At 38.3% G+C, this 19,159-nt stretch overlaps 1 protein-coding gene across 5 annotated transcripts in view; it reads left to right on the top strand.

Moving 5' to 3' along the window:
- atad2b (ATPase family AAA domain containing 2B) overlaps positions 1-19,159 on the top strand; it is a 169,678-nt gene that overhangs the window by 54,364 nt on the left and 96,155 nt on the right. For 4 of the 5 annotated variants that reach the window (XM_078541574.1, XM_078541576.1, XM_078541572.1 and 1 more), the window contains exons 3-10: positions 967-1,016; positions 2,165-2,318; positions 3,358-3,466; positions 9,103-9,232; positions 11,339-11,455; positions 11,915-11,990; positions 12,283-12,384; positions 14,553-14,664. In XM_078541574.1, the coding sequence (XP_078397700.1) occupies positions 967-1,016; positions 2,165-2,318; positions 3,358-3,466; positions 9,103-9,232; positions 11,339-11,455; positions 11,915-11,990; positions 12,283-12,384; positions 14,553-14,664 (850 nt within the window). The remainder of the gene's footprint in view (positions 1-966; positions 1,017-2,164; positions 2,319-3,357; positions 3,467-9,102; positions 9,233-11,338; positions 11,456-11,914; positions 11,991-12,282; positions 12,385-14,552; positions 14,665-19,159) is intronic. The other variant, XM_078541573.1, reaches the window with a different exon arrangement.

The following is a 19,159-nucleotide window of genomic DNA, read 5'->3' as shown; positions in this document are numbered from 1 at the left end:
AAATCAGTTGCCCTTAAATATCTCTCCTCCACCATACTGAGCCCTACCTTTCTGTTTGCCTTTCATCATAACTATCTCCTTTCATCCCTTATATTATTCTAGAGAATCTAGATTTCATGGCTTTTCCTTGGCTTCCAATTCCTTTTTGAGTTGCCTACAACTGTACACATTGCTTCAACATATTTGGAAGCTTCAAACTACAGTATACATTTTTCTTAACAAATATTTTATTCTATTTAAGCTGCCAGCAATAATGATAACTGATTGCTACTTCAAGAACATACATACTTGGAATTGATTTCATAAACCTGAAACAACCACTCTACTAATTTGCACACAAGTGGCTTCAGTTAAAAGGAAACGCAGCTGTGCACATGCTGTCAGCATTAATGATTGCAAGTTGTAACCATAGCAACTACAGCTGACCCTTCCGTGTCGTTAGTATCACAAACAAATTGTATTTGCACTACATGGTTGACATCATATTTTTTAAAAAAAGTCATCTTTATTCTTGAAGCCCAAGTGTGAGTTCTATTACTATACCAACTGCACTCTCGTTATCCCCATCACTATAGAATTAAATGCACACCAGCATTATTACCAATTGGCAAGTATAGGGGAAATGTGCATAAATGTAAACTAGCGCAGAACTGGTTCAGAAACTGAAATGTTGGTATCTTATCCTTTGTTTGTGAGTAAAATAAATGGTTGCTAAAACTATTAAAGAAGAAAAAGAGATACTAGAACGAGATGCAAGAAAGTATTTCAGAAATTCATCAGAATTGTTATTGCCCTTGATACCTTACTGGAAACTGAATTAAAATGTATGCAGCTTTATAACTACTTCAAGGTAACAGATAATGCCATGAAATCTATTTCAGTATTACAGTTGATGTACTATTGGCAAATTTACAATAAATCCTCCTTTCACACCACAATAATAGTTTTTACTTTTGACTTCTGCAGGTTAACTACTCATGCAGGTGCTTCAATGCAAAATGGTCACAGTAGTTTGGGTAAGTTGCTTATTTAACAATTAATGGCATTGAAGAAAATTTATACAGCTATCTCAAAAGGGAGTGAGTTTCCAGTTTAAACTGGGCTGCTTGAGCTGGAAGAAAAGCTGATCAAGAAAAGATTGCTTCTACTAGGACCAAGTGTAACCGCATGGGTGTTATGCTGATAAATGTAATACCCAGAGTGGAAGCTCCTGTCCATAGTATGAAGATTTAAATTTTTTTTTCTTTTGCAACTGGTGAAGCCCACAATGTTAGAAACAGTGTGTTTTGTAATGCTAACATTTCCTCACCTTTGACTGGCCGCAGGTGGGATTTACTTTTGTATTTAGGTCCAGATCCATTTTGGAGCACCATCACCTTCTGAGTGCCACATTTTATATAAAATTGCAATACAGAAGAACTGAATGACTTATGCTAAATGATGAAAGGTCATCAACCTGAAACATTAGCTGTTTCTCTCTCCACTGATGCTGCCTGACCTGCTGAGTATTTCCAGCATTTTCTGTTTTTATTTATTATAACCGAGTGACTTTTTTTTTAAAAAGAGAAACAAGCCCAGTTACTTTCTGTTGAGATAATGAAGAGGAAAATCCAGTAGTTTCAAATCCATAGAAACCTCCAACAGTAATTAGCTTATCATTGTCCTGCATACTTATTTAGACCATTTCCTAACAGGGAATGCCTAAGTAGTGGTCTTAAAGAAGCACAGACCAGGTTATTATCCACTTCAAGGGGCAGTAAGAGCGCACCATGTGCCATGGGACTGGAGTCAATTGGTATGAGTGCCTAGTTTCCTTTGCTGAAGAACATAGATTTTTATGATGGTCACAATTTATTCTGATGCCAGCTTACAAATTATCAGATTTTTTTTTTACTTTCACAACTTGCTTGCCATGCCATGATTTGAGGTCCTGAGCTCTGAATCGCTTGTCCAACAACACAACCATAAAACTTGTATGCTTTTAGGAATAAATGCACTGAAAGAATACTACACAACTTGCAATTCCATGTATAGCATACATTCACAGCGGACCCCCGACTGCCTGTGAGCATCATCACATACCTATGTGTATCTAAGCACAGCTACTTCTGGAATATATACATCAAAATGATAATTGATGGTAATCCTTTGCTATCCTAAAAAGTTCTCAGAAATCCTGGAAGTCGACGTGAAAGCCAAGAGGATGGGGACCATTCTCACATGAATGGTGATTCAGAAGTTAGAAGAAGTGGTCGAGCAAGGAGGAACAAATTTGAAACCCTCAACCAAAGCCTCCTGTTTGATCAACTGGTAAACAGGTATAATACTTGTGCTGTATTCTCCTATTAAGCAGCATCTAAGGTGTTTTCTTTCTTACTTGTAGCTCTGTCTGTATGCAGTGGGTTTTACCCTGGTTAGCAACTAAAATGAGAGAAATCAGACTTTGTTTAATAATTCAAATATTTGCCATGTTGTCAGAAGATGGTGTCATGCATAAATCAAAAAGGCAGAAATTGGAAAGTTCTTTTTTACCTTCTTGTAACCAGCTGAAAGATAACAATGACATGTGCAGCTAGATGACCTATGTCTTTAAAATATTTTTGTACTGAAATACCTCAAATTTACATTTAGTTACTATATCTTAGCATACTGCAGTGTGCTACAGACAACACTGCAACAGCTTTCTATTGGGCCAATGCTGTGTCAATAGTTTCATAATAGTGTTTGAGCAGATTTCATCCACTTCAAGGGGCATTAAGAATCAGCCATGTACATGTAGGACTGGAATCAAATGTATGAGTGTCTAATTCCCTTTGATGAAGGACATGAGCAAACCAGTTAGTTTTAGTCCAGTGGCTTCCCCGATAATTTAACAGATCTCAAATTACTAGGTTTTGTTGAAATCACTTTCATAACTTGCCATGGCACGATTTCAGCTCCTCAGCTTTTGATTGCTTGTCCAGCGCCATAACCACAAAACATGTATGCTTTTACAAATGAATGCGCTGAGAGATTACTACAAAACTTACAATTCCATTTTTAGCACATTTGTGTAAAGATGTTTGGGCTTCGAGGTCTGCATCACCTGCCTGACTCCTGCTTTTATAAAGTTATTTTTTTCAGAAATCAATTTGAGATTCCAACATCCATTCTTGCAACCTGCAGACCCCAAGCCTCAACCTAAAACTCACCCTCACACAAGCCTTGACACCGGGGACTACCTGGACCTGTCATCCCCACAATTGCTCTCCTGACATACAGCTTAACCTCTTTCTTAGCCTGTTGTTTTTTTGTGTGTATAATAGAAAATACATTTTGAAATAATTAAATATTTTTTTTTGTCATATATTAATCTAGTACTGCAGAAGCTGTTCTGCAAGAAATGGATAACATTACAAGTAACATTAGACAAAGCAGAAGACCAGGAGAAGTGGAGCGTCTCAGGATGTGGACAGATACAGAGTTTGTGAGTATCTTTTCTTTTTGATAAGTGAGCAGGCAGATAATTCTGAAGATGTAGCTCTTCACTAAAAATCACAAATGTGATTTTAAAAGTTGATGCCAGATTAGTGTAGGTTTTGAATGCTTAAAGCAAATAATAAATGCAGAATGGAGAATATATCCTTAAATACTTCACTATACAAGCATATTCTTTCATGGGATGTGGGTGATGCTGGCAATCCCATCCTGATTGTCCATGAACTGAATGGCTTGCTAAGCCCCTTCAGAGGGCAGTTAAGAGTCAACCACGTTGCTGCGGGTCTGGAGTCAAACGTAGGCCAGACCAGGTAAGGACGGCAGATTTCCTTCCCTTAAAGGACATTAGTGAACCAGATGGGTTTTTATAACGATCAGTGATAGTTGTCATGGTTACCATTACTGAGACTAGCTTTATATTCCAGCTTGCTTTATTGAATTTAAATTCCACCAGCTGTCTTGGTGGGTTTTGAACCCATGGCCCCAGAGCATTAGTGTGGGCATCTGTATTACTTTTCCAGTCACATAACCATGCCAGTGTCTCCCTCCCAAGATGCTTTACTAAAAAGTTCCTGTCCTACAGAAGTTAATAACCTTTCCCTGTGCAACTTTGGACTCACGGGGGCGCTATTCAATTGATGATGGAAAATGCACATTAGAGGAAGAGACTTCAAATGTAATATACTTAGTGGCTAACATCACTTCAGTAGCTCCATGCTAAGTATAAAGTTCTGATGAAATGGTAGGTCTTTGTCATGGAGGAGAAATTACATTTAAATTTAAGGATTTTTTTTGGTCTGGAGCATTACTTTCAAAATATTCCCACTCTTTTCCCATTGACTGCTTTAAGCATTGATATCCATTCTGTGATTCCTGCATTGTGTTGGGCAATAACTAGGGCAACAAGTCAGTACTGTAGGTGTATATATATTATATAGTATATAGAACATGTTCTTTCTGATCATCCTTTTTATTATAAAGAGCGATATTAATGCAGTTGTTTGGTGGTGTCTTTAGAAAATTAATCCTGAAGAATTGCATTTTTAAATTTTTAAGAGTGTGACTGCGTTTTCATGCATAGTCCAGCATCCAAAAAGTACTCTAGCAATTCTGCATTATTTCTATTGTGTAAATTAAAAAATTTTGATTTGACTGATGTAACGTATTATAAAGTCCTTCCCAGAAGAATTTAATGTTAAAGCAGTTTACTCCCAATTGCTTGTATTGTCTTGTGTAGTTGAAGGGTTCAGTCGGCCACGTGGATCGGATCAAAAGCTCAGGCTGAAGCCTTTATTTAATACTGGTGGCTTCCATATTATCATCTGCTATTTCAGTAGCAGCTTGTTCATCCTTTATACCGCTTCCTGTGGCGAAAAGCTCCTGCCTAATTTCATTTATAAAAGTCTTGAGAGTCACATAGGTTACAAGTGCTTAATCAGCTTCTAGCTCTCAGCATTTACCACTTAAGTAGCTATTTACAGCTGATTATCTGCTTGCTGTCACTGACCTACAGTTTCTGTAAACTGTTTTGCAGTGTTTTTAAGTTAAAAGACCAAGCTAATTTCCAACTTAATGACTACTTACCACTACCTACTAATGAACTACTATTACCAAATTTACAGATTCCACTCTGCTGTCCACTCTGATTATGATCCTTCCAGCCCTGTGCCCAAGGTTTTCTACCAGACTTGTTTAAACATCAGCAAATAATTTAGAAAGTGTATTGCTACACTTTTGGGTGTCCCAGAACTGGTTTAGTCATCTGATTGCTGGTGGATTCTGTGAGCTGCTGAAAATAATTATAGGACTCCTTTCTTGTTTATCCTGTAAGTGAGTCAACAAGTTGCAACCATACTCGAGTGTTTACATCAAGGTACTTGATTGGCTGAAAAATGGCTTTTAAAGATAATGTTTATCCAGGGTGATGGGAAGTTATCTGTAATGTTGACAGCTAACCATTTTTCCTCACTGCAATGTTACTAACCTATGTTCAGCCAATGAACTACAATATGACTAATTTCTACGTATCTGACTAAGGGTTCCAGATTTGGAAGTAGATTCTCCATTTGGGCACCTTTACTTTTGAAGAGGGATATATTGAAAATTAGCACATGCAAAATGGGGATTTTCTTTGAAATAATTGTGCAAATTAATTGCATACTATTTATTAAAACAGCTGACAACAATCTACAAATGTTTTGTTATGTCTACATTCTTCTTCTTTTCATTATTGCTGCTTCATGCATTTTCAACACAATTGTTTACTCCAGCTCTGATTACGAGTATCACAGTACTGGTTGGATGACAAGCTACAGCATTATCACTGAATACATTTAAAGTATTTTTGTACCTCTCCTGATCCTTCAGTGGTTAAATGTACAGACTGATGTGATATTAAGCCATGTAAAGCAGGAATGTAAGGTTTGATCCTTTGTTTCTGCGGAGTTAGCTGAATTCAACCAGGAACACAGTAGGGATTACAATTGGCTTCTACATTTGTGGGTTAGAGAGGGAAGATAGATCCTTGCTGAAAACTACATGTTGCATGGCACAATTGGATTTAGCTTTGATGTCTTGTGGCCCAATAGTTTGCTGACACTGAGCACAGATCAAGGGTCAAATCTGGAACTGTGCCATTTTACATGGTTCAGTGCTGTGTGTGGTATATTTAAGTTAGAATCAATGTTTCTTTTTAGTTTACATAAATTTCTAAATGCATAATCATGTTGTGTAAATAATTGCATAACGAATATTTGTTTCTAAATTCTGTTCTGGTACCAATGAGGTAAATTTGGTGCCCTTAAGTTGCTTTTGTTCATTCTCTCAAATAAAATATATTAAACTAATTGCAAAAAAATAGAGTTTATCAAGAAAATTGTAGGAAATGTAATTTTAAAAGCTTATCACGTTGACTTCCGAAATGTTCACAAAATTCAGTAGTGTCTCCCTGTTTTAATACTGTCTAAGTTCTGCATTGCACCATTAATAACTTTCTCACTCTGTCAGTTGAATATAATCAGTATTGGCTGGCAACTAAATTACACAAGTGAATGTTTATGATCAATCTTATGAATTGTCATACCTTTTTGCTTTGAGAGGCTTTTACTATTTGTAGAGCTCAACAATGGTAAAGCCTCAGAAGCATTTCAGTGCTGGACAAAACTGCAAAATTTATCAAAATGCAATCATAATGATTTTCAGGTCCTGGACAGTCATTGCACCAGTCTAATAATCATCAAATTTTACATGCTGCAATGTTAGCGGTGCCATATTATATATTTTATATATTAAAGCATGTTGATCATGCACTATAGAAACATAGAAAATAGGAGCAGGAGGAGATCATTCAGTATGATCGTGGCTGATCCTCTCTCTCAATGCCATACTCCTGCACTCTCCCCATACCTCCTTGATACCTTTAGAATCCAGAAATCTACCTATTTTCTTCTTAAATATATTCAGTGACTTGGCCTCCATAGCCCTCTGTGGTAGAGAATTCCACAGGTTCACAACCCTCAAAGTGAAGAAGTTTCTCCACATCTCAGTCCTAAATGGCCTACCCTGTATCCTGAGACTGTGACCCTTTATTCTAGATGCCCCCAGCCCGAGGACACATCATCTCTGCATCTAGTCTGTCCATCCTGTCAGAATTTTATACGTTTCAATGAGATCCCCTCTCATTCTTCTCGTGAATGCAAGCCCAATCTCTCCTCCTGTGACAATCCTGCCATCCCAGATTAGGTGAACCTTCACTGCACTCCCCCTATGGCAAGTATAACCTTTCTTAGGTAAGGAGACCAAAACTGCATACAGTACTCCAGGTGTGGTCTCACCAGGCCTTGTACAGCTGCTGTAAGACATCCTTGCTCCTGTACTCAAGCCCTCTCGCAATGAAGGCCAACATACCATTTGCCTTCTTAACTGCTTGCTGCACCTGTATGCTTGCTTTCAGTAATTGGTGTACAAAGACACCCAGGTCCCTTTGTACATCACCATTTCCCAATCTATCACCATTTAAATAATACTCTGCCATTCTGTTTTTCTTACAGAAGTGGATAACTTCACACTTATCCACTTTATACTGCGTCTGCTATGTATTTACTCACTCACTCAACCTGTCTAAATCGCCTTGAAGCCTCTTAACATTCTCCTCACCACTCACATTCCCACAAAGTTTTGTGTCATCAGCAAACTTGGAAATATTACATTTGATTCCTTCACCCAAATCATTGATATATATTGTGAATAGCTGGGACCCAAGCACTAATCCTTGCGGTACCCCACTAGTCACTGCCTGCCACTCCGACCAAGACCTATTTATTCCTACTCTTTGTTTCCTGTCTGCTAACCAATTCTCAATCCATGCCAATATATTACCCCAATCCATGTACTTTAATTTTATCAAAAGCTTTCTGAAAATCCAAATACACCACATCCACTTGTTCTCTCTTATCTATTCTGCTAGTTATGTCCTCAAAGAGCTCCAGTAGGTTTGTCAAACATGATTTCCCTTTCATAAATCCATGTTGACTTTGTCTAATCCCACTGATCTTTTCTGAGTATCCTGTTATCACATCCTTTATAATAGACTCTAGCATTTCTCTTACTACTGATGTTAGGCTATAGGGTAGAAAAGATGTGACTTCAGAATTGCAAATAAATTCCACGGTACTTAAAAATGCCAGTATATTTGGTCAGGAATGTTTTGTTCTCTAACGTGCAACTCTCAGAATAATACCAGAGAAAAGCCCCTGTTGTCTCCCTGACTACCTCTTTCCCCTGCTTCCGATCTATAACGGCAGTTTTCACCGCTTAGATTTGCTTTCAGTAACAAGATTTAGTAGTAGTAGTTTAGAGAAACATCTCGATGCCTCCAGCTTTCTGTTTTGGATTTTCAAGTTGCTGTGGAACAGCTGTTTTCAAGAAGGACTGAAGACTTCTAACAATTCCATATTAAATAAAAGTAACATTGCTTGGTTGTTTAGCTGTTGATTTGTTTTAACTTCTTTAATTGAAGCCCAATTTTCTGCTTGGCAATACTCAGCAGTGGCTCAGATATTACAGAGTTGTGATATTTGGTTGTGCTGCCATGGAAAGATTAAAAGAAAATACTAGTCATTAGCCTTAGACCCTTGCTTCATTCTGGAAAAAAAAGTCATACCTCATAAGTGGTTTGCCTTCAGTTCCATGTATTAACTTGACATGTACTTTTCTTAAATTAATAATTTACTTCTGTTGTTTGACCTTAAATATGATCTAGAGCCTCAAACTTTTGCATTAGAATTCACCAATTCATAGCTTGTACTGTTGGTCAGTAAGGATCCTTCCCACAATGCTGCAGCTTCTGAGTGGAGTGTGGACTTGGATCATGTTAGTTATTTTGAGGTTTGTCTGGGAGTTCTGGCGAGAACTTGTGATTAAGAATTCCCTTTTTCCTTCATTTAGGTTAAAATGGTTTAATTATGATATCTGTTTATCCAGCAGTGGTGTATTTCCACTTGACCCTAATTATTGGAAGCCTAAAATACTTTAAATAATAGTGAAAACAGTAACTTGTAAACATTTCTGTTGTATGTTCTTTGTAATATTGTGTAATTTGGAAAGATATCTATAACTTAATTATAGGAAAATATGGATATGTATTCCCGTGTGAAGAGGAAAAGGAAACCTTTAAGAAGAAATATGTATGGAATGCCTATCCATGTTGAAGAAGCTAGTGAAGGAGAGGAAGAGGAGGAGGAAGAAGGAAGTGAAGGTACAGCATATATATCTTTTATTTGACAAAAGTTTTCTTTGTTTTTAATTCGTTGTACCTGTCATCTCAAGTCTTGATCCTCCATGACGAGGAAAAGGAATAGATTTTCACTCTTGGGAGCATTACTTCTTTCTCTCCTTCCTATTTTGTGTCCTGGTGAGATTGCCATTCAGGTGTGTAAAAGTGGCTAGAGGACATGATCCACTGATTTTCCCTTGAGCCCAGTAGGAAAAATTAAGTTGCTCCTCCTCTTGGGTTCTTGCTGAAGTGATGCAGCTGAGATCTGGAATTGAGTGTGGACGTCAAAGCTATATTTTATCTCATTGGAGCATCAGTATTCTGTGCTCCAAAGTATGTCATCAGCTCCTATCTACTTGTTTGTGGCACAATATTCTGAATATTTGTTCATGTCGTACCTTTTATTTGTTACCAGACCTCGGTGCTGTGAATAGTTCAGCACAATTATGACATATTTGGAATGTCTGGAATGGATTACTAATGCCTCTTAATCCAATGCAAATGTGAATGTGACTTTAGCAAGTAATAGTACACAGATAGGGTAGAAGCTGCATCTAAACTTACATTAATGCTTCCCTGGGTCTTCAACTTTATTTGGTTGCTTGCATCTGTACACAAAATTTGTACTAGTTAATTACCAACATTTCCAACAACATACTGCATAAACATTCTTTATTTGAGGAAGGTAGCTCCTGAGCAGGTTCCCAGCCTACACGCTACTTTTATTTGAGGAGCTTTAATAGCTACTTGTTACTTTAAATGTGGTAGAGCATCTGTTTTACGGTCTGACTTACTCAATAGACTTTTGTTTGAAATTCTGTAAATTTTATGTGCTAAATATTTTGGCCTAACCCTCCTGAATCTTGCCATCATTATAAATATAAAATCCGAAAAGCTCTGAAAAGCAAAGCCTATTTTCTGTTCCTATATTGCTAAAAAGAAATCACTGCCCACATTCATATTGTTGCAGCAGCACTAAAATCAATAACATAGTGCTGGTAATGTGATGTTGACATTATGTTAAAGAGTAGTCACGAAACATACTGAGTACACTCACCGCTTACTCGCTCACCACAAAAATTAGCGTGGCCAAATTTGAAGGTGATAACCTAGTAGTGGCAGTGAAATTGGAGAAGGCTGCTCAGAAATTACAGAATGAGTTGTGCACAGTATGTGACTGTAGAACAATTGTAAATGAAATTTAATGCAGACAGTTATAAGGTGGAAGAAAAGGGACATGCATGTTCACTGTATAGTATGTTGAAATGCCCAAGCATGAAGCTCAGACTGGAGACTTAGTAGACTTGATGCTCAATATGGCCAGTCTGTTCAGAACTGCAATCAGCAAGTCATTTAAATGCTAATTTACATATCCAAAACAGTATAATATGTCAGAGGAAGCCTTGATCTGTATAATGCATGGTCATATCTGTATACTGCATCAATTTATTGTATATAGAAATCATGTAACCAGAATTGTTTGATTAATTAAAGGTTGCATTTGGCAGCCCAGCACAAACTGAGCCTTCTGGAGACTCTATAACCAAATGAGTCTTTTGTATGAGACTTGATTACAGTGTGAGTTAAATTTAAAGAATATTCAATACATCAGAAAGTGTCACAGTTCATCTACAGTTTCTCATTTCCATTATTTGCCAGTGATATACCCATTTATTTAATTAAGAAAGGGATGGACGCTAATATATTACATATTTAATTCTAATTAAACACTTTTTGTATTTGTTGACCACAAGAAACAGTCAGTGTTCAAAGCACATAAAATAGATTTGAAGATGACAAGCTATGCTCTCAATCTACCACTGAAAAGTGGAAAGTAATCTTTAGTCTGACAAATTAGTTGAAGAAGCAATATCTGAAAAGAATTAAAATATAAGTTACTAAAACTTGAAACAGTAGCTTTTATTGAACCAATCATATACCCTTTCCTGTTGTATAGCTTAAGGGATAATTAGCATGTGCTTTTTATTTTAAGAAAAAATGTTTGGTTAGAAATTAATGATTATTATACATCCAATTTGATAGTTGCAATAATAAAATAGATTTTGATCTTTATTGTTTGTGTTTTAGTAGAATCTCAGGAAGAGGAGGAGGATGGAGATGAAGTTGAAGAGGCTGAAGAAAATGACAGACCATACAATCTGAGGCAACGGAAGGCTGTACAAAGATACCAAGCCCCTCCAATAGGTATAAGTGGCAAAATAGTATTTTTGTGAAATACTAAAACTGCTCACCGGCACAATAATGATTCTTTTCATTCTAGTTACACTATTGAATACTTTTACGTTAATTGCTTATTTGCAACATCCTACATATCTGCTTTGACATACTCTAACTTGAGTGATGGACACTGGTCCAGATTTTAATCAAATTATTTTGAAACTATTTTTTCTGGTTGTGAAAGATGCTGTAAATCCATTACATTTTCTAGTTAACATGACAATCATGAAAACTACCTTTCTGAAAATAGCATATTTTTATAAAGTAACGAGTAAAATGTTCAGCAAAAAATAGAAAATAATGCATTTATTATATATAACACCACATAAATTGCTTCATGCATTTTGTGTGCCTGATGTCAGCATTATAAGGCAATGTACCCAACCTAACAGTCCTTTAACTGTAGGAAATGATTTGCATTTTTAGAGCCTGTTCATCGGAGACAAAGACAAAGCACACTATTTGATACACTCAGATCTCCTGCGAGGAGGAGTCACATCAGGTAAAATCACTTAAAAAATATATCAAACAAATTGTACTTTTAAGAATTGAAGCTGCCAATTTAACTTGGTTGTGACGAAGCCTGGAATGGGTTATAGAATACTGTGGGTTTTTTTTTTTCTCCTCTTGTGTTTGGTAGCATAGTTAGCATTACAGTGAGAGCATTTACAGGGAACATAGGAACATACAAAAATGACAGGCAGGAAAAGACAATCTGGTCCAACAAGCTTGCAAGAAAACCTATTTTCGATCGGATATCTAGATTTCTGATTTTCTTTTGTTTTAAAAAAAAGGAGAAAGAAACATGCAATCCACAGCAGTGACACCACATCATCATCTGATGAAGAACGTTTTGAAAGAAGAAAATCTAAAAGCATGGCGAGAGCCAGAAACAGGTGAAGCATATCAATAGAAACCTTTGTGTCATTTTAAGATCTGATCAATTGAGTGTTTTGCATGATTTTTAAAAATTGGCGCATAATCTTGCACATGCTGTCAAAATAGGCAACGTAACCATTTTATAAATTACATCAGATTATAATTTCTATAACTTTTTAGAAGGTCTTTGTTAAATTTCTGAATTTGCAAATGATAAACTAGTGTAACAATTTCCCTCTTTATTGTTTCAACTTTTTGAGCATTAAAATACAAGCTGTTGAGTTTATTTAGAATCTGTTGTGCTATTGTATGCAAATATTGAGTCAATGAGCATTAGTTTTCAGGCAAAGGTGATGTGGTATGCATGATTCCCTATAATTGGATTAGGTCGAATTGATGTGATTGCTCTTATCTGTTGGGTAGTCTTGATCAAATTCCTAGCGTTCCTGATTTCATGCTCCTAATTCAGCACTAATTAAGTTTTTATTTGACAGACCACAAAAGGGCTGGTATACCAAATGAAACTGGTACCACAGGAATTCCTCCTCTTGAGTTGGACCAAAATAGAGAGCATTTAATTTGGATTTAACTGTGCCATACCTGATGAGAATTGTTGTCAATATTGTCAGCCGTTTAAAACTGATGCTCAGTTTGGGTTCCCCAAGGACCACTCGCTCAAGACCTCATTATAGCCTTGGTCCAAACATGGACAAAAGAGCTGAATTCCATGGTGAGGTGAGAGTGAGTGTCCTCGTCAAGGCAACATATGACTGACTGTGGCATCAAGGAGCCCGAGTAAAATTCAAGTCAGTGGGTAGTTGTTGGCTGGAGTCATACCTAATACAAAGGAAGATGGTTGAGGTTGTAGGAAGTTGATCATCCCAGCTCTAGCACATTGCTGTAGAAGTTCCTTAGGGCACTCTCCGAGGCCCAAGCATTTACAGCTGCTCCATGAAGGTCTGAAGTAGATATGTTTGCCGATTGCACAGCGTTCAGTTTTATTTGCAACACCTCAAATAATGTCGCAGTCTGTGCCCGCATGCAGCAAAACATAGATAACATTCAGGCTTGGGCTGCTAAGTGGCAAGTAATGTGCACACCATACAAGTGCCAGTCAATGACAATCTCCAATAAGCGAGCACCTAACCATCTCCTCTTGAAATAAGTCAGGGTTATCATTGCTGAAACCCCCACCATCATAGCCTGGGGGGTCATCATTGACCAGAAGCTTAACTGCACCAACCACAGAAATACTTTGGTTACAAGAGTAGGTGAGTGACTAGATATTTTGTGGCAAGTAACTCACTGCTTTACTCCCCAGAGCCTTTCTGCCATCCACAAGGCACAAATCTGGAATGTGATGGAATATTCTCCAGTTGCCTGGATGAATGCAGCTCTAACAATACTCAAGAAACTTAACAAAGGAACCCACTTTGCTCTACCTGTCCCACCCCCTTCAACCAGTTTATATTTCACCTCATTTCTATATTTCTTAGTTCTGATGAAGAGTCATACAGACTCGAAACGTTAACTGTATTCCTCTCTGCAGATGCTGTCAGACCTGCTGAGTTTTTCCAGCTATTTTTGTTTTTGTTTCAGATTTCCAGCATCCGCAGTATTTTGCTTTTATCTTAAAGGAACCCACTTGTTTGGTATCCCATCCACCACCTTAAATATTCACTTCCTTCACCACCACTTTAGCTACAACCTGCAAGATGCACTGCGGTACCTCAAAATCTTCTTGACAGTGCCTTGTAAACCTGCAAAATCTACCACCTAGAAGGACAAGGGCAGCAAGTGCATGAAAACACAACCACCTGTAAGTCTCCTCCCCCCACCCCCAACCCCCAAGTGTCTCTCACTATGCTGATATGGAAATATATCATTGTTCTGCCATTGTCACTGGGTTAGCACCCTGTCTCTCTCAGCCTGCACCACATGCACTGCAGCAGTTCAAGAAGGCTGCTCACAAACACCTTCTCAAGGGAATTTGGGGATGGGTAATAAAGGCTGCCCTTGCCAGCGATGCTCTCATCCTTGAAAACAAATTTCGCAGCAACAGGACATCTCATTTTGCTCAGCAAACAGCGTAAAGTAAAATTTGAAAAGGAACCTTAAAAAAAACCACTGGTTTTGGATGTTTTAAGAAAAATTTTAAGTAATGTGGCAATGTATTTACCAACAGGTGTCTTCCGATGAACATTAGAACAGAAGATTTAACGAGTGAAATCCTTAGGGAACGTGTCAAAGTTGGTGCCAGTCTGGCTGATGTAGATCCAATGCACTTGGATGCGTCAGTAAGTATTCTGTTTAAAAAAAAGTTCTTATATAAAGTTGTTGCACAATACTTTGTCTCAGTAATCAGAATTTTGGGCAGTGTTTTGCAGCATAGCCCAATAACATGTAATTGGTCTCATGGTTCCAAAATAGTTGGTGAACAACAAGTACAAGAAAAATCTCTGGGTCAATCCCAAAATCTAACTCCTCTCAATTGTCCACTCTTTTAAATTTTCATCCATTTTCTCTTATATCTTAAGCTTTATTTTTCTCTACTACTTTCCTGGACAGTCCGTTCTGCACATTCATCACCGTCTTCACATAGAGTAGCCTTTTAAGCTTGTACCTACCTCCTGGTTCTGGAGTTTGTGACAATTTCCATCATATTATTAGGTTCAATTTCCCTTGAGCCTACTCATCAGACAATTCCAAGTTTTTAACTTCTCAGATACATTGAACTAGGTATCGTTTTGACTGCTGTTTTCTGTATTGCCTTTTGTAGCTGGGTGTTGTTCATTATCATTGTATGAGCTATTGTGTTTTACTATGTTAAAGCTGCAACATAAATGTAAGCTGTTGCACCCTTTCTCTCTGGCTTATTCATATCAAAGTCAGTTAGCTTTCCTTGATGTTCCTATACACCTGGGGCAGGATTTTTAGTTCAGCAGGTGTGCGCAGCCGGGAAACAGACCGCCGACCGCAACTGGCCCCCGACTGCAATTTCATGCTGGCCTGCCAATTAACAACCAGCCAGAGTGAAAGTTGCACTGAAATGCTTAGTGCTGCCAAGGTGAGGGCAGGAGGAGGGTGGGTGCTGACGTAAGCGCCAGTGTGGGGGAGCGCAAACTGAAAGCTCCATGAAGGCAGAGCTGTCTCTGGGAGCTGTAGAATTTGAAAGAAATGGATAGAGATTTTAAAATCCAGAAAAAAATGTTTGCGCATCAAAATCAGCCACCTGAACATATATATGATGAAAATTTTGCCCAAACATTTTTTTTTCATTTAATGATGGAAACCTCATCCCATCTTTGGATGAGGTTTCATCGAAAATGCAAAGTCCACCTGGCAGATTCACCCGTCCGCCAACTGTAAGGTTGGATGGACCACAAAAAATCAGAGTCAGTTGAAACTTTAATGGGCTTAATTGCCCTCTTAATTGTCAGCAGGCGCACTTCTGACTTTGGCGTGTGCCCGCCGACTGAAATATTACGTGAGCGCGGGATGACATCAGGACGCTCCCCGATCACGTGCCATTTTTTGCTCGAGCAGGTCGGGCCATGCTGCCATGAAGCTACTACTGTATATAATATTATTGGAAAATATTTTTCTTTTAAAATAGAGGCTTAGCCTGTGGGTGTGTCTTAATTGGATTAAAGCCAGCTAGTCTGGGTGCTTTGATGTGTACTAGTTTTGAGATGTAAGAGAGGTAGAGTGCATTTGCATTTTTTTGAATACAGCATTCAAGAAGTGGGGTGAAATCTGGCACCTAGCTAGCAAAGACCAGGCAATATGTTTATATTACTAATAAAATTGGTATTATGAACGGGATTTTATTGTTAGAGGAGGTGGAGTTCAAAGGGCTGGTGGTACAATGAGAATTTACATTCAATGAGATGTACTAGGTATAAGGATGGCAGTTTTGTGTGTGCAGAGCAGAGGCAATGTAAGATCAAAGCAGCTGTAAGCCTCCAACTGTCTCCACAGGAACCAAAGTGAAAAGAACCTCATTTTGAATTTGTAAGGTGAAAATGCTTTGCCTGGTGTCTGGTTAAGTCTATGGGTGCTGTTGTCTTAATGGAGTTTAGTTTGGGAATTTGTTAAAAGTTATGATGGTAGTAATTTGTAGTCATGTGTACATATATTTTAACCTGTGTAAATTAATAAAATGTTTCATTTAGTTCAATATAAAATTTCTCAAGAACCGGTAGTCTGATTCCTGAATTTAGAGTTGCATCTCCAACATACCAATTAAAAATATAGATTATGATCATTGTTTAAAGGTTGCCTCTGGGATTTTTAAATAACTCAGCTTTACTGAAAGGCTCTCTCATAACACGAACACCAAGTTAAAAATTCTTCCCTGGGGCAGAATTTTGCTCTTGTCTGGTGGGCTCAGCGGGGGCAACCGGGAAGTCGACCGCTGCCCACGACTGAGACCGGAAGGCGATTTCGCGCTGGCTGACCAATTATGGCCCGCCCAGCGTGCAACGCGAGCAGCAGCGCTCAGCGCTGCCTGTGTGGCGGGAGTGAGGGAGTTCGAGCGGGGTGCGCACTTGAGAATCTCCCTGAGACACAGAGCTGCCTCAGGGAGATGAAGAGTTTTTTTAAAAATGAAATTAAAAATGTTATGAAACATGTCCCTTCATGCGACTCTGTCACATGAGCAGGGTCATATTAATTAAATTTTAAATTTTTTATTTTTTATTTTATTTTTTATCTGCTTTAGGAAACCTCAACCACCCGTGGATGATGTTTCCTAAAAAGTGCAAAGGCCGCTTGGCTTCTTCACCTGCCCGCCAACCGATTCCTGTGCACACCTGCCGACTGAAATATCGCGCGACTGTGTGTTGCCATCGGGACGCTTGCCCGATGTCAGTGTGCATCATTTCACGCTCAAGTGAGATGGGCACGTGCCCGCCCACTGAGGTGAAAATTCTGCCCCTGGTGTTGGGTTACAGTGACCTATTAACCGATAGTCCCAGATCCATCTCCTCTGTTGTGCCTTGTAGCCCAGGACTGATTATAGTTTGTATTTTCACTATTTATTCCTTTCCATCGTTCCATTACCTCGCAATTGTTCGCATCAAATACCAGTTGTCATCCATTATCCTATCTTCCCAACCTTTCCAGATCTTTAATTTGCCGCTTTTGTTACTTAAATACTTCCCTGTAAGTTTGGTGTCAGTAGCTTTATATCTGTCCATAGCAACAAATTATTTATATACATTGTAAATAGCAGTGACCCAGATTGATCCCAGTGGCACGCTGCTGATAAGACATTTTTTCCTGGTGCACTCAAAAAATTCTTCAAGTGGGCTGCAAACTGATGTGCATTACGCTGCTGATGAGAGTTGGTTTACCTTAGAAAAAGCTGATCATTGGTGACGATATCGATAATATTGCCCAACTATAATGAGCACCATTTACCTCAGTCTTTAGTCTACAGGGTGAATGATTCTAATTTGAGTGGCAGGTCAGTGATCTGTAGTTGAGGGTTGTTTCATGAACCCTCTAATTCAAGCATTTTTCTAAATCTCATAGAAGAGTATATAAAGATTGGAAATCACTAATGTGTATGTACAGGTACTGGACATTTGGGAAAATTTTAGAAATCAGCAATGGATGACTTAAAGTGAAAAATTAGAATATTAGAGTAAACTTGCAATAAATATAAAAACTGACAGTAAGAGCATCTTACAAATCTAAAATAAATGTTGGTCCCTTTAAAGGATGTGATTGGGGAATTGACAATTTAAAATCAGGAAATGGCAGAGACCTTGGAACAAGTATTTTGTATCTATTGTCATGGTAAAAGACAGTAAAAATATCCTAATGATAGAAAATTAAAAGGCAGAAGTGAGGAATTTAAGCAATCATTATCACCAGAGGAAAAAGTACCAAGCAAATTTATGGGAGTGAAGGCTGACAAGTTTGCAGGACCTGATGGCCTGCATTCTAGAGTCTTAAAAGAAATGTCTGCAGAGATAGTGGATCCATTGGTTGTAAGCTTCCAAAATTCCCTAGATGCTGAAAAGATCCCAGTAGATTGGAAAACTACTTAAGAAAGGACAGAGACAGATTGCAGGAAACTATAGACCAGTTAGCCCAAATCTGTCCATTGAGAAAATGCTGGAATCCACTGTTAAGCAAGACATTTGAGCGGTCATAGTATGATCAAGGTGAGCAAGTATGGTTTTATGAAAGGGAAATTGTGTTTGACAAATTTATCAGAGTTCTTTGAGGATGTAACAAGCAAGGTGGATAAAGGTGAACTAGTAGATATGCATTTGGATTTCCAAAAGGCATTTCATAAGGTGGCATCTAAAAGCTGCAAGATACAAAGATGCAAGACACAAGAGCTCATGTTGTTGGGGTAACATGAGCATTGATCATAAGATCACAAATAGGAGCAGGAGCAGGACATTCAGCCCATTGAGCCTGCTCCACCATTCAATAGGATTATGGCTGATCTGATTATGGCCTTAATTCCTTTCCTGCCTGGCCTCCATAACCCTCGACTCCCTTATGAATTAAAAATCTGTTGATCTCAGCCTTGAATATATTCAACGATTCGGCCTCCACTGCTCTCTGTGGAAGGGATTTTTTTTCTTCATTCTTTCATGGGATGTGGGCATCGCTGGCAAGGCCAGCAATTGTTTGCCATTCCTGATTGAGGGCAGTTAAGAGTGAAACACATTGCTGTGGGTCTGGAGTCACATGTAGGCCAGACCAGGTAAGGATGGCAGATTTCTTCCCCTAAAGGACATCAGTGAACCAGATGGGTTTTTAAACAAT

This window comes from Cetorhinus maximus, chromosome 5, assembly GCF_964194155.1.
Source record: "Cetorhinus maximus chromosome 5, sCetMax3.hap1.1, whole genome shotgun sequence".
Taxonomy (NCBI): domain Eukaryota; kingdom Metazoa; phylum Chordata; class Chondrichthyes; order Lamniformes; family Cetorhinidae; genus Cetorhinus; species Cetorhinus maximus.
This window is presented reverse-complemented; position numbering and strand designations above follow the sequence as displayed.